A 15,106-nucleotide genomic window follows, 5' to 3' on the forward strand; every position below is an offset into this window, starting at 1 on the left:
ATTGAGTCAATTACATTATGTGCCTAGTGATTTAAAAAAAAATTTAAATTGTATACCAAATGCTAACTGTCAAGGTAAGAAATGAACTTAACTGAAAATGCACTTCGGGTTAGTAATGTCTATCGGGACAGCATTTAAAAAAAATAGAGAGCAAATAAATTAACAAGATTACTCAGAGATGATATATAATATTTTACTGAACAGCTTTATAAATGTATTGCCAGTTGCACTATGATATAGACCCGATTAATGGCCGAATGTTTACCATTTGAATACTTGTATTCGACCTGGGTTTAGTCCTAGGCTGACTGGCTGCTTATGGCTGGTTTTCGCGGTTTTCTCCATGTATAACTTGAATACAAGCCCAATTTTACTTAAAATGTCATCCAAGAAGGCATCTTTCCGCTGAGGTAAATAGCCCTCGTGTATTTTGTCTCGTGCGCTAGTCAAATAACCAAACTTGCACTGTGGAAGGCAAAACGCAGCTGATGATTTCAGTTGGCATTTAAATTATGGATCATAAGAAGTAGGGGAAAAGGAGAGTTCTGAGCCAGGAAGCTAAGGGAGCGGGAGTTGAGGGAGCTCCCGAGAAGGAAGGCTGAGTCGTGGAAGGGAGGGTTATCTGAAAATGGAAACAGAGAGCCTTATCAGGAGGTGTATGGGAGTAGGGTAGTTGCTACGTCATAGAAAAAAGATATGCGCTTAGATTATTTTCTTTTTTAATTTGATGATTTAGGCATTTAGTAGTTATATGATAATTTGTAAACTTGCTTATTTATATTGAGTTCTTAAAAACGTATATCAAGTAGGTGTTTTAAGTGACTGATACAGTTATTTTCTAGAAACAGATATAAAATAAAATGTTTCCTTCACAGTCTTTCGAAAATAATTATTTTCTTACTTGTATTTATTCTATGACTGAATATCTGCAAAATTGCTACATGTCATCACAATTTAATAAGAGATTATATTTTACTGATTTATCGGAGGTGATTTCCTTTCGTTAATAAATATTTAGCCTTTGTGTTTTTCTTCGTATTCCAACTGTTTTACTACGTATATGATGATTATCTCCTAGTTACCCTGAACGAGGATTATTTTCGAATTTAATGATTGAATGATCCTATACACTCAGAATTTTACCTTATTTCTTAAATCTTCTGTTCATAATATCACATATACTTTCCGTAATCTTCATTGCATTACTCATTCTTATTCCTAAATTCATTTTACCCAGAGTTTTTTCAGACTTGTTAGGCAATACTTTTAACTTATTCGTTATATTTTATGAGTGTAATTACTAAAACACGCATTTTCGTGTATATTATTCAATGTTAGATGTAATTTTTAACTTTTTTCGTTCTTTTCAACGTTAGCGATCTTCAACATATTCTGTATTTTAACTTATTTCATACATTTTCTAATCATATAGATGACTTGTATTTAATTTTAGATGTAACATTTCTAGCTTGTTTTGTACATTTTAACATTCACACCATTTAATATACTTAAATTTTTAACCAGTTTATATTTTCACACTGTATACATGACTTTTACTTGATTTCTCTCATACATTTTAACCTCCATGATTTCCAATATAGTCCTAATTTTAACATAATTCCTGCATTTTCATATCATATACCTGACATTTATTTAATTTTATGTGTAAATTTTAACTTATTTTCTATTTTTTAACGTTTTTAGTTTCCAACACACTCTGAGTTTTAACTAATTTGCTATATTTTCACACTACGTACATGACTTTTACTTCATTTCTCTCATACATTTTAACCTTCATAATTTCCAACATAGTCCTAATTTTAACATAATTGCTATATTTTTACATGATATACCTGACTTTTATTTAATTTTAGGTGTAAATTTTAACTTCTTTTCTATATTTTAACGTTTTTAGTTTCCAACATACTCTGAATTTTAACTAATTTGCTATATTTTTACACTATGTACATGACTTTCATTTAATTTATAGCTACTTTCATACGTTTTAAACTTCGTAATTTCAAATATACTTTACATTTTAGTTTAATTCCTATATTTTCTGACCATATATATGAGCTTTATTTCATTTAGATGTAATTTTTAACTTGTTTCGTACATTTTAAACCTTCGTAAATTTTGAATTTTAAACATTTTACTTTAATTTTAAACTTGCTTATTACATTTTTCTACCATATACCTAACTTATTTAATTCTAGATGTAAATTTTAACTCCTTTTCTGTTTTTTATTGTTTTTAGTTTCCAACATACTAAGAATTTTAACTAATTTCTTATACTTTCCCATGACTTTCATTTAATTTGTAACGACTTTCATACGTTTTAACACTTCTAATTTCAAACAGGCTCTTAATTTTAGCTTATTTCCTCTATTTTCTTGCCATGTATATGAGCTTTATTCAATTTTAGATATTATTTTTAACATGTTTCATACATTTTATACCTTCGTAATTTTTAAAGTACTCTAGTTTTGAACTTGTTTATTACATTTTCCTACCATACTCATGAACTTTAGTTAATTTCAGATGTAATTTTCATACTTTTCTGGCACTGGGTTTCTTTCTTGTTTCCAACATACTCTAAAGTTTAACTCTGTTTTATAATTTTTGATTGTAATAGCGCTTGTGATTTTACTATTTCAGCTAAATTAACACGCTTAAATTTCTTAAACATACAGATCGATTTCAATTAAGCATTTTATTTTACAACCTTTAATTGTTATTCATATCCAATTCGTTGAATATCCCTTACTTAGCCCATATTTTATAGTACTATTTTAATAGAGGCGATATACAAAAGAATGAAAACTATAGTAAAAATTTTCATGTACTATGTATGTATTTTGCATATTTTATACCACTGCCCCTGTATAACATTTTTATTTTTGTAATTGCCAATAGTTAATTTTTTTTACTCTATTTTTGCAAACGTTTGATGTGTTCTATAGGAATTGATGTTTGAATGTAGTTATTTAAGTTTGGAACCAAAAACGTTCCAGAAGACCACAGTTTCCAATCGAAGTGTGGAACTATTATGAAGCAGCCTCAGAAAAATCTCCTAAAACCATAAATCGTTATCAAAGCTTTCATAAGGTACTAAATTCGTTATTTAAGTGTAGTCATCCCAGTATGTGGTTTTTATTTGAAGAACTGAAAAAAGATTTAACCTGTTAACGTTTATTATCAGCTATTGTAAATACAGGGTGTACTGAAGTTAAAAGAAAATATGAAAAGTTACATTTAGTAATTGCGAATCATGTACGAAACTATGATGAAATCGATGATAAAATTAAATATTTACACATATTAGCTAATATTCAGTAATTTTATGTATTTATAACTTTTTGAAATACATATTTATGATTTATATATAATATGGTATTTTACGTAATTTAAATAAAATAATTATTTATATTTGCTATTCTTCTAAATGTTTATATTATAAAATGTGTAACTTATATTTACTATTATTTTATTTTTTTAACAATTAAAATTGTAATAATTTTTCACTGTATATACTGTTTCATTTTTCTTCCTTCCTCCTCTGCTTTTCCTAATTCAAAACAGTCCATTTGTTAATCTTATATAGCAAATGAATCTACACATAAGTTATACAGTTATATATATATATATATATATATATATACACCGTAGATGTTTTCGTAATTTAAATAATTTTTCTTTGAAAAATTCAAGTGGGTGTACGATGTTCAAACTGATTAATTATTGATTGATTAATGTAAGGATATTTCTACGTATTTTATTTATCATTGGGCTTATTTCCAAATGAGCATATATCTATGTGAGTTTTTTTTTTTTTTTTTTTTTTCTTTTTTTTTTTTCGTTTGAGTATATTTATAAGTGAGCATTTTCCATGTGAGCTTTTTTCTGTGGGGGCATATTTCTGTGTGGGCTTTTTTCCTGTGAGCATTATTCCTGAGGGTTCTTTTTTTTCTGCGGGCATTTTTCCGGTCACCCTTTTGATATTATGTAAGAAATGCTTAAATAAAATATTTATAATATCTGAAAGATAAAATAATGGAAGTAACCCTGTAAGAAAATTTTCGCTGCTCAGAATGCTGCACTGCACACTTTTGGCACTGGTTTTAGCCAATATGAATCCTTATTTGCGTAATAGAATCGTTGAGTCTACAAGCCTCATTTCTAACACAGATTGTAACTAAGAATGGCTTATTAAGTAATAAACATAATTTAAAGATTTATTCCTACTAACTGAGTTTATTTTATTACATTCTTACAAACAAACAAAACAGCAGAAAATTAAAAACTTCCATATTTAGTAAAATAAGTTTTATACGCTAGATACGAATTCATGTAATTAAATTATCAACGCCACTCTTATATTTTGTAATACCCTACAGCCAACTCTGTGAAGTAAAACTTTAATCAAACGTTGCTTGCACATAGTCTTTTTTTGCTTGCACGTAGTCTTTTTTACTTCCTTGTACGAACTAAAGGAATTTTCATGCATTTTAATTGCATGAAATTTAACTAAGTTAAAGAACAGACTGAAATCAGCATTTGAAGACTATAATGTCTTTGCGTCTTCCGATGCTTTTGATTTGACGCGTTATTCAACACGCCTACATTATTATAACACGTTGTAATCAACGGAAAATCTCAGAAAATTGTACGAGCCTCACTGGGATTTAAGTATAGCATTAACCAAATCACATTATAATGTATTCTTCTTGATGTTATTTGACTTCTGCTGATGGCTTTGATCGTAAACCAAATATGATAAATTCGGAATGTAGCCTCACTTTTATTCAGACACTTCGTTTGGCTAGAAGAATCCGTTCGATGATTAGAACAAGATGAGTTTTCCTTCTCAGTGAGATTTATTAAAACAGCTGCACATCGAAATCCTACAAATGCAAATAAAGTTGCATTTTAATTGCATGAAAATTAACTAAGTTAAAGAACAGACTGAATTCAGCATTTGAAGACTATAATGTCTTTGCTTGCACATAGTCTTTTTTACTTCCTTGTACGAACTAAAGGAAGTATTGTAATCACAAAAAATTCCAGGTACCATATTTCAACGAAAATATCGATTTTTACTGTTACCCCGAATGTAATTTAACGATGTTTTTGCGTGACATCTGTACGTATGGACAGGATAAAGGGCTCCTTTTCCCCAAAACAATTATAAAATTGATTTAACTCTTTGAAATCCAGACCCTTCGGTAACTTGTATCCTTAAAATACCAAACCGCCCGAAATATTTTTCCCAGTTTCACAGCAATTTCCTCCCCTCCCCGTCCATTAAAAATAGATGTAAAGATTTCCAGTGACATCCTTTGTACTTTATAACAAAGATTCCATTAGCCTTTGACCCCGTTCTTTATAAAACTATTCTGAAGGTCAGACTAACAAGCCTTTCTGGCTTTGTTATGATCACGGCTGAGATTTTGTTTATTTCCGTTAATTTTATAGGAAGGAATAAATTGTTTAAAAATAAATATAATCCTTAAATTTTTAAACTGATCTTTTATTGCTATTTAAAGCTTAAAAGCACCTTGTACCACAAAAGAATCAACAACAAAATCTCACGATCAACCAAAAGAAAAGAAACCTCTTAGAACAAGCAATTTAAAAGAAAATATTTCTTTATTAAAAATTAATTTCTTTAAATATTTTTCTTAACATTTCAGTAATTGAGGGGCACCAGAAAACTGAATTTAGAAGTAGCTTATTAAACGCAAGTAATTACGTAACGTATTTTCTTTTTCAAAGCAGAAATTTCTGGGATAAATGTTAACAAGTAATACCCCGAATTTCCATAAATTGGAAACTACACTGCTCCTTATTTTCGTTGAAGTATTTTGGAATAAAATTCCCGCCAAAAAAAATCTTCAGCGGTGCTTGGAAGAAAATTTATCATCAACGACCGTGGGAACTGATCAGTCCAATCATGTGATAAATCGAATTATCATTCTTGTCAGGCAGTTTTATTTGGAATTTGATAGTAATGACGCCATAGTGTTGGACTCATGGAACTTATAAGAAACATTATTTTTTATAAGGTCCATATTTGGACTCGCTTAACAAAGAGCTGACAACCGATGAGCTTATAAAATCGAGTGAGCAAATCGTTGCTAAATCGACACCTCTGACTCAGATCTACCAGAAAATTGCAAGCTTAACAGAAGGTCCTCTTCCGTTTCGGAAACTGTTACAAACTGGGGGGGGGGGGAGCGTATACTATATTATAATGAGGAACGCGGTTTACTTTCAAGACAAGGAGTAAAAAAATTACATTAAGTGTGAAGACTGGGTAATAAAAAATAATCATCAGAAGAGTTTCATAAATTTTATAAAATAATTGACAGAGAAGTAACTGTTTTGTGCAGTAATTTATTCTAATACTATTTTGTACTATTATGATGAAAAGCAGATTTTTATTACATTGTTTTCTTCTAAATATTTGTATTTTTAGACTTTTGTCCTATTTATATGCAATTTATACATATTTACACACAAATTAGATTCCGATTTACTCGGATATAATTTATATATATATTGATTTAAGTTTACTCACTCGGATTACTTTAAGATAATCCGATTCCGAATAGGGAGAAGCAATTTTCGCGTTTTGCTTTCAAATGGCTGGAATAATTTTCTTTTTGGAAACGTAATAACATTTTATTCTGCATATATATCTGAATAATATTTATTTACAGGTTTAGATGCTTCGTATAATGACCCACTGGAAAACCCTGATTACATAGAAGGCGATATTATTAGTGGATTTACAGTAAGTATTTCAACATCAAGATTTTCTTATAAAATTCAAACTTTAATCTAGTGGAGGAAAGAAATATATTATTTACTTCTATGCTATTTTTGCTTTGCTTTAAATGGATGTAGTTTTGACATTTGAAATATCTTTCAGAAATTTTCTGAAAATGTCGCAAATTACAAGTAAAAATCAGTAATACTGCTGATTTATACTTTCTTTTTATATTTCAAGTATATATCCGTATCGAAAATTATTTTAAATGACACAAATATTAATCTTTTATCATTTTAAAACTTAAAATAATTGTTTTTGAGAAATTTTGTTTAAAATAATTGGTTATGAAATCTATCGTTTTATACGCCCGTCGATTCCTATAGTTATTAGGAAAATTTTATATGCATTACAGGAAATAAATATAAAATCTTTGACTCACATATGACAAAAATTGGCCTAAGTAGCATTTAATTTTAAAATCTGAAATCATATTCAGTGAGCAAACTGAAGAGCGAAATATTTCCATTAATACATAACTAAAAATAAAATATCAGTTTTAAACAAAGGCTTAGATGTTAGATTAAGTGATGAGTACAAAAATACTCTTTTACAACAATTTACGCAAAAACGTAAATTGTTGTAAAAGTGTTGATCAATATATATATGTAGTATTTACTTTCAAAAGACACACGGAGAGCACCTCTATTGCATTGCATTATTAAATGCTTTATTTTACTAATAAGAAATAGATAAATGTAATAAAAGGTAAGTTAAGTAAAAATTATTATTGCAGGTGATGTGATGATAGTTATACTCAGTCCACACAGGATTCATGTAATGAACATTTCTCACACACTATCAGTTATATAGCCACGTAGGCCCATGCCTTGAGAGAATACGTTTATTCTCATAACATCCACAGCTAGCTTTAGATAGCATGATCAGCTTGGCTACGAGGAACTTGAGCATCGAAGGAAACCCTATGTTTCCACCAACTCTTGGAGGATTTGAAAGCCGTCTGCTTGCCTCCTCTCCTCTCCACGTCTGTACGCTATCTGGAGTTGTCTCGACTGCTCCGCATTGTGCTAAGCTGGGATGACGTCACCTCGCTAGGTATTCTAAGTCAGCATCGCTCGTCGATGATCTCCACATATATATATTCAAAAATAATACTAACTTACAAAATTAATGTTCTAGAAAACTTACAAAATTAATGTTCTAGAAACTTACAAAATGAAATTACAAAATTAATGTTCTAGAAAATATTGGCAAACATCAATGCTGGCACATAACCAACTTATAATATTATTTACAAATTTAAAAAATAAAAATTACTTCTAGTCTAATGATCTTTATGATTAGAAAGTACTTCATGAGAATATTACTAACGTAGTTTTTGTTATTTTTTGGTAACTTTTAAATTAAATGAAATTATTTCAGCATACAAATCGCATCAAAATTTAAATTAAAGAATACTGTACTAATAAACCACAAAAGAATATCATTAAATGACACTGAGGGTAAAAAGTTAGATTTTTCCTAATCTGTTTGTTAACCAATCCCCTTAAAACACGAATATTTGCTTCCTTTTAAAGCATTTTTTTTATAATTTGAAGTATCTGTCTACGTCAACGATTTTGAAAGTAAAAATTGCCAAAAGACTTGTGGATAGGGTGCATAATAGCCTAATATAATATTTCTGATCTACAGGTAAATTTTTAATAGTTAAATTGTTGAATAGATAGAAATTGTAGGCGAATTTGAACTTGTGCAGCATGCTTGCGAAATCAGCAATAACTTAATTCAGGGGTCATCGGCAATTTATTAAATTACCTATTTAGACGCTGTTTCCTTCATCTAATATTTACGAATCCTCTGTCCCCACCAGCCGTTACATGGGTTTGGTGCTGAACGCATGAAGTTCATCTGAACTCAGGTGGCTGGACTAGCCACTGCATGAATCTCTAGGCTTCTTTCCGCTTTTAACGTGGAATAAACATTTCTATCGAAAGATTTTTCAAACCAGCTTCCCTTAAAATGGCCTTCAAAAATTCATTTCTTTTAAGTCGAAAATCCCTCGAAGCGTTTATTTAATTGATTAATTCCCCGTAAAATTAGTTTGAAAATGTCATTAACTCCACTGTTAGAAAATAAATATTCGCAAATGAATTGGCTGGGTCAGAAATTACTAATCATTTTATAAATATAAAAACATTAAGAAAAGGTGACTTGAATTTGGCCTTAGAAAACATTGTTTAGTTATAAAAAACATACAACAAATAACCATTGGTATTATTTGCATTAATTTTAAGCAATAAAATTTATCATTTTTTATTTAAGTATATTTATTTTAATGATTTATCAATTAGTTTATTTTTTATTTAATTTTTAATTTTATAATTTATTTATATTTATTTAAATTAATAATTAATCTGTCATTTATTCAAACAGTGAAATTTGTATTTGCATTAATTTGAAACAATGAAATTCGTTACTGCGATAAAGACTAAATTTAAGTAGCCCAGAAAGAAAAGTCACTATGGAGTTAACTTAATAAGCTAATAACTATACTTAACGCAATTTATAATTCTAGTCCATTATATTGGTTATTATATTGTCATAAACTCGTTGTTCTCTTCAATGGAAACTCAATTAAAAACGAAACAAATAATAATCTATTTATTCAACCCTATAATTGACTATTTGAATTAAGACAAAATGCAGTATTCTTGCCTTTTCGCAGGCAATTCGTGGTGAAACCTACAATTTTAGATAATATATTCCAACTAATATGAGCTTTACTTCCCAATTATGTTCCGTTTATTTGTTTCAACATTCTTCTCAAGTCGAAATATCTAATTACGAAGAAAGTAAGTAATGAGTTTACACAGCTGAATATGCGTAATCAACATTCATATCTAGTATTTATTCTATAATTCCTTATTCGTGAGATGAAGGCTCACATTAAAGCAAATCGCAAATTGTAAAGAATTTCGGAAGGATAATATCTTGTAATTTATTAACTGAAGTATGATTCTGTATTCTTGGTACTGAGTATACACAAAGAATTTTTTTTTCTTAGGTGACTTATACTTTAAATGTCGATGAGTATACAGATTTAGCAATATGATTTTAAAATGAAATTTCAGAAAAATGGGGATAATTCGGGAAAGAATTTTAATTATCCATCTCTAAAGTAATTTCATATTTTATTCAATTTCGTATATTCACTCAATCTTTCTATAGTAAACATCTAAAACGCTTCCTATAAACTGGTCTTCGTAACCTGGAGGAATACATTGCATTTCTTTTTTCTAAAACATAAAGCATAAGCCATTTCACCCAATAACTATTATACAATTTATCAGCAGATAATTATAGATTAAATGTAAAATATATTTTAGAAATTAATTCATACACTCTATAGCAAAAAAATCGACGCACCAAGAAGGGGGGATCCGATTCCTTTGAAATTTCCTATGCATAGATGCTTTGACCAAATATGCAAATGATTAAAGTTTGGTGTCCAATGAATGAATAGTGCGATCTCACGCATCAGAACTGCGCATCCAGCAGATGTATATAAGGAGCTACTCTTGAACTATTGTTAAGCATCAGCCCAGAAAACGCCCAATTCAATGTATCAATTAACAGGAGTTCGGGCACTCCTAAAATAACTGCTTTAAAAAAGGCCAGATGCTGTAAGTGCGGACAAAATAACAGGCCTGTAAATTAAAACCAGATGAAAAACCAACTTGCATTTACTGTCACGAAAATGTTTCTTCTTATCGTGGTTGTAATTTATACAGAAAAAAAGTTCAATCATTTAGAGAAAATAGAAAAACTACAAAAAATTTCCAATAAAGATGACTTCCCCGAATTCATTCAAGCTTCAGCCTAAACCAATCAAGAAATGCCTAAAAAACTTTACAATGACAAAGTTCAACAGAAAAACCCACAGGAAAATTGAGCAGAAATCATTAACATTTTCAAAGATCAGAAAGCCCTTTATCTCATGGAACCAATAACCACAATAGCTCAGAAAATTAAATCAGCTAAATCAAATATGTAGAAACTTTGTCTAGCTTTTCAAGCCATCAAGATTATTTTGAACTTTGTAGATCAAAATTAATTCGCATAGCCGCGCGACAGAATTCCTGAAGCTACAGATCCTCATATCGTGGGTTCGGACCTCAGCCCTGCTCACGTTCCATTTTTGGTTTTAGATCAAAAATGGCTCTATAATTTTCGCCAAAAGATGGCGCCACGCTTAATTCTGTTCTACAGACTACGCACTAGATGCATAAAGTACATTCCATCTTACTGAATTCAGCTCATCATTAAAGATACCCTATTTATAATATATTGGTAAAGGCCGCACTAGGCCGATTGCCTCTTAATTGCGTTACGACATAGACATAGACTATTGTTAAAACGTTCTGTTGCATTGTGATATAGAATACTGAAAAATTGCCTCGCCGCAGGATTCGAGCTCATTACCAGCAAATGTCAGAATTTGTAAGAGGCCGGTTGCGCAAATCGGAGAATCGCTCGTCATATGAATCGAAGCGATGCGGCGATTAGAATATTCTGGCAAGAATGGGTGGAGAATGGTAGAGTTAAGCGTCATGGATGTAGTGGTCGACCTAGGGCGCAACAGATCGGGTGGACAGAGTGATTGTCAGACCACCTGTCACAGGGCCTTATTCATCGCTCTCAACCATTAGACGTGCGACCCGCAAACGAGTATCCACCATGAGAATCCACAGACGGCTGATAGAGCGAAATCTAAGCTCGTATCGACCGTTACGCCACCTGTCACTCACGCCTGCACACTGTCGAGCCAGATTACAGTGGTGTTTGGCTCGATCAGGTTGGAATGATACTGACCTGGGACGTATAGTCTTTAGCGATGAATCCCGCTTCCAACTGTGTCGTGGCGATCATCGAAGACGTGTCTGGAGACGCGAATAGCAGCGTGCCGAACCTGCTCTCACTATTGCACACCACACAGGTCCTCAGTTAGGTGTAGTCTGGGGTTCCATTTCCCTTGATAGTAGGACCCCTTTGGCCGTCATTATAGGCACACTTGCTGCACAGCGGTACGTCGATGACAGTCTGAGACCTGTTTTGCTACCGTTCCTTTTGCAGTAACCTGGCCTTATTTTTCAGCAAGATAATACCAGACCACATACGGCACATGTTGCTATGAACTGTCTTACAGATTGTCAAACACTTCCTTGGCCAGCCAGATTTCTCTCCCATCGAGCACGTCTCGGATATGATGGGAAGGCGACTGCATCTACCAGGGAATGTTGATGACCTAGCCTGACAATTGGAGCACATTTGGCAAGGCATACCGCAGGAGATCATCCGGGAGCTTTATCAGTCTATGCCACCTCGTATCTCAGCTTGCATCCAAGCTAGAGGTAGGTCAGCACCTTATTGAGCTCGCTACTTTGTAACTATCTAACTCTGAAATAAATCATTCAATTTTTCTGAAATTTATTCATTTTCTATTCTCTAATCTTCCTATCCACCAATTTTTTGTCTTCGTCCGACAATCCTTCTTGGTGCGTCGATTTTTTTTTTTTTTTTTGTTTGTTTTCTTTTGATTTTGTTTTTGTTATAAAGTGTAATTGTGAAAGAGTAACCCATCAAATACGCTTCCAGAATCGTTTTAACATTAAACTGAAGGCATCTTTAAATTATTCTCACTGACAATTTAAAATGGCATTGTAAAAGAAACAACTGCTAATGTTTCAAGATTTGCGTATTATATTTAGATTAAGCCAAAATTTTGAAATCTGGAAGAAGGAATCAAGTAACTTTAATAAAAAAAGAGATATTAATAAATATATATCAAATTCAATCAACATGGAGGAGCTAAAATTTTAAGAGTTAATTTTTTTAAAACCTACTCGTGCTATTTATACAAAACTTGGCAATTTGGCATAATTTTAGTCGTAGAATCGAAATATGAAAACAGTTGGCATGTCATTTCAGAAAACGGCTGATTTCATGTCACAATAACTATATGAGAAAAATGCTCTATATAAATCTAATAGATATCCTAAATCGCGCTTTCGAGGCATGAAAAATCGGCCCAGTAGAACGGGAGATATAAAGTACTGTCCCATTTATTTTTTTTCGCAGATTCAGATTTTTTGTTGTTAAAATTGTTAGTTCAAAGGGACAATTTGTTTAGAAGAACTACTAATTTCGTTTTGGAATTTTGCGTCCATTCACGATAAGCTTTGTCTCACTTTTCAAATTGTTGCCAACAGATATTATCCCTCTGTATTATATTTAAAGAAATTAAATAATGAAGAATATGCATACATGTATGTATAGTTCTTGTTTTGTGATAAACCAACGGTAAATTTTGAATAACGTTACGTCTCCACCAGAATATGGGTATCTGAAAGCCCAAATTTGGAATTTGGAATTTTTTATTTCAGAATTTGTAATGCATTTATGAGTTTTTGGTTTAGGAAACTCAACGATTTCAAAGCAAGCAATGGAAACACTGTACAGGAGGGAAAAGGAAAAAAAAAACATTTTTATCTCCAGCGCGTGAGACTGTGTATCGGAAATTCTAAAGATATGCTCATTTTAAAATTATTTTGTGATACTGCTGTTGACTTGAGTTTTGTAGTTTAACAGCGACGAACATGATATTTAATAAATAAAGGTAACACATAAAACGTTAAAAGAAAACGCCCCTTTGGACGTAATGTAAAACCAGAAAGCTTTTAGGTTTTTTATTAATATAATTTTGTGCGACATATAAGGTATTGTAACGTCAGAACACTCGTGTTGGGTGCAAAGAAAGACAGGTTGTCTTTTAAAATATTTATTTAGAAAACTTAATGAGAAATTTTTTAATAAATATTAAAATAATTGAATCATTTTAACCACAATTCATACAAAGGTCGTTGACGCGGCAACGGCGCTAAAATGCGTCTGCTTAAACAAAAGTTTTACACAAAGCTCTCTCCTCGTTTTGTTAAAAACCTGGAAAGAGAATAATTAGTCCCTTATGACCGGAAACCACACTAGGGGGGTCCGCTGCACCTTTCTTCTAAAGGTCTGTTGTCCATTCTGTCGCTGAGAAAAAAAAAAAAAATAGTTCTCATTAAGCACCTGAAAGTCCGAAGGGTGCGTATGTCTGAACGTCACAGTGTTTTCTCCCTCCTTTCCGCATACCTTCCGTTAGCCGTAATGTAACTGAAAGCACACTCAACGCGTATTCGAAAGGCCCTTGTTTTTAATCCCGGTAAAGGCACTGCTGATTTTTTTTTAATGTTTAAATTTTTGTTCTTGAAGGTAATGTGTTTCTTTTTTTCCTGTTGATCACTGAATATTATATTTTATATTACAACTTGCGTTACATAATTATCTCTTGCATTATATTAATTACATTATAGCAAGTAAGAATTTTGATTATGAGAAATGAAGCAATCCAAATGTTTCAAGTTTTATAATATTCAAATGTTTTGCAGTCCAAGGTAGTCTGGATAGCTTAGAATTCTAACATATACATGCTTCGCACATACGTACTTGATCTGCAATTAAGAATATCGAAATTTTTCAGGTTCGTAACGCTCTAAGTGAAGATGAATATCTATGGCCTCAGGGTATTGTACCTTATATTTTGGCTAATGAATATGGTAAGTTTAATTTTTCTCTTAATATTTTATTAGTTATTAATTTTTGGATTATTAAACGATAATACATAGAATAATACATAGAATGTATATAAATAGTTCTATAATTTTTTTACTCAACAGAATAAAAATGAAATGAGATTTAAAATATTACACTTCGTCTACATGCAGCTATGAAATAAAAACGCATAGAATTATATATATATATATATATATATGCCTGTTTCTCATTTTATTTATAAATTTATTCATAAATAAAAAAGTTAATCAAGAGTTTCAAAACATTAAGGAAAATTGTAGTTTACGGTATTCATAAAAGTGCTGCACCAGTGACTAAATCACAGTGAATTCGCTGAAGAAAGCTGAAGTCATAAAACGATTTCTTGATGCAAAATTTTCTCAACTAAATTCTTCAACAGCTTATGACAGGACCATTAATAAGGGCTTGGTCCAAAATGTGTAAGCAAACTAAAAGAGCTTTTCAACAGGAAGGTGCGAAGCTGTGTTGCACATCTGTAAAAAATACCGAGCATAGGTATGATGACTTTGACTATTGTCTACGGAAAACAACGTCGACTACAAATATTAATAAGATTTAACAACCTATCACATCTTATGGAAACGATTAACGATACCATTTGAGAAATTACTAGTAAGTCCC

The 15,106-nt window shown here is 31.2% G+C and overlaps 1 protein-coding gene across 1 annotated transcript in view; it reads left to right on the forward strand.

Moving 5' to 3' along the window:
* The window catches only part of LOC118202160 (zinc metalloproteinase nas-13-like), a 197,657-nt gene that overhangs the window by 134,037 nt on the left and 48,514 nt on the right, over positions 1 to 15,106 (forward strand). The window contains exons 2-3 of the mRNA XM_085817930.1: positions 6,723 to 6,796; positions 14,373 to 14,448. Of these exons, the coding sequence (XP_085674056.1) occupies positions 6,723 to 6,796; positions 14,373 to 14,448 (150 nt within the window). The remainder of the gene's footprint in view (positions 1 to 6,722; positions 6,797 to 14,372; positions 14,449 to 15,106) is intronic.

The sequence above is a fragment of the Stegodyphus dumicola genome, chromosome 6, assembly GCF_044657685.1.
Source record: "Stegodyphus dumicola isolate Sdum_Otavi_A_Nest chromosome 6, ASM4465768v1".
Classification (NCBI taxonomy): domain Eukaryota; kingdom Metazoa; phylum Arthropoda; class Arachnida; order Araneae; family Eresidae; genus Stegodyphus; species Stegodyphus dumicola.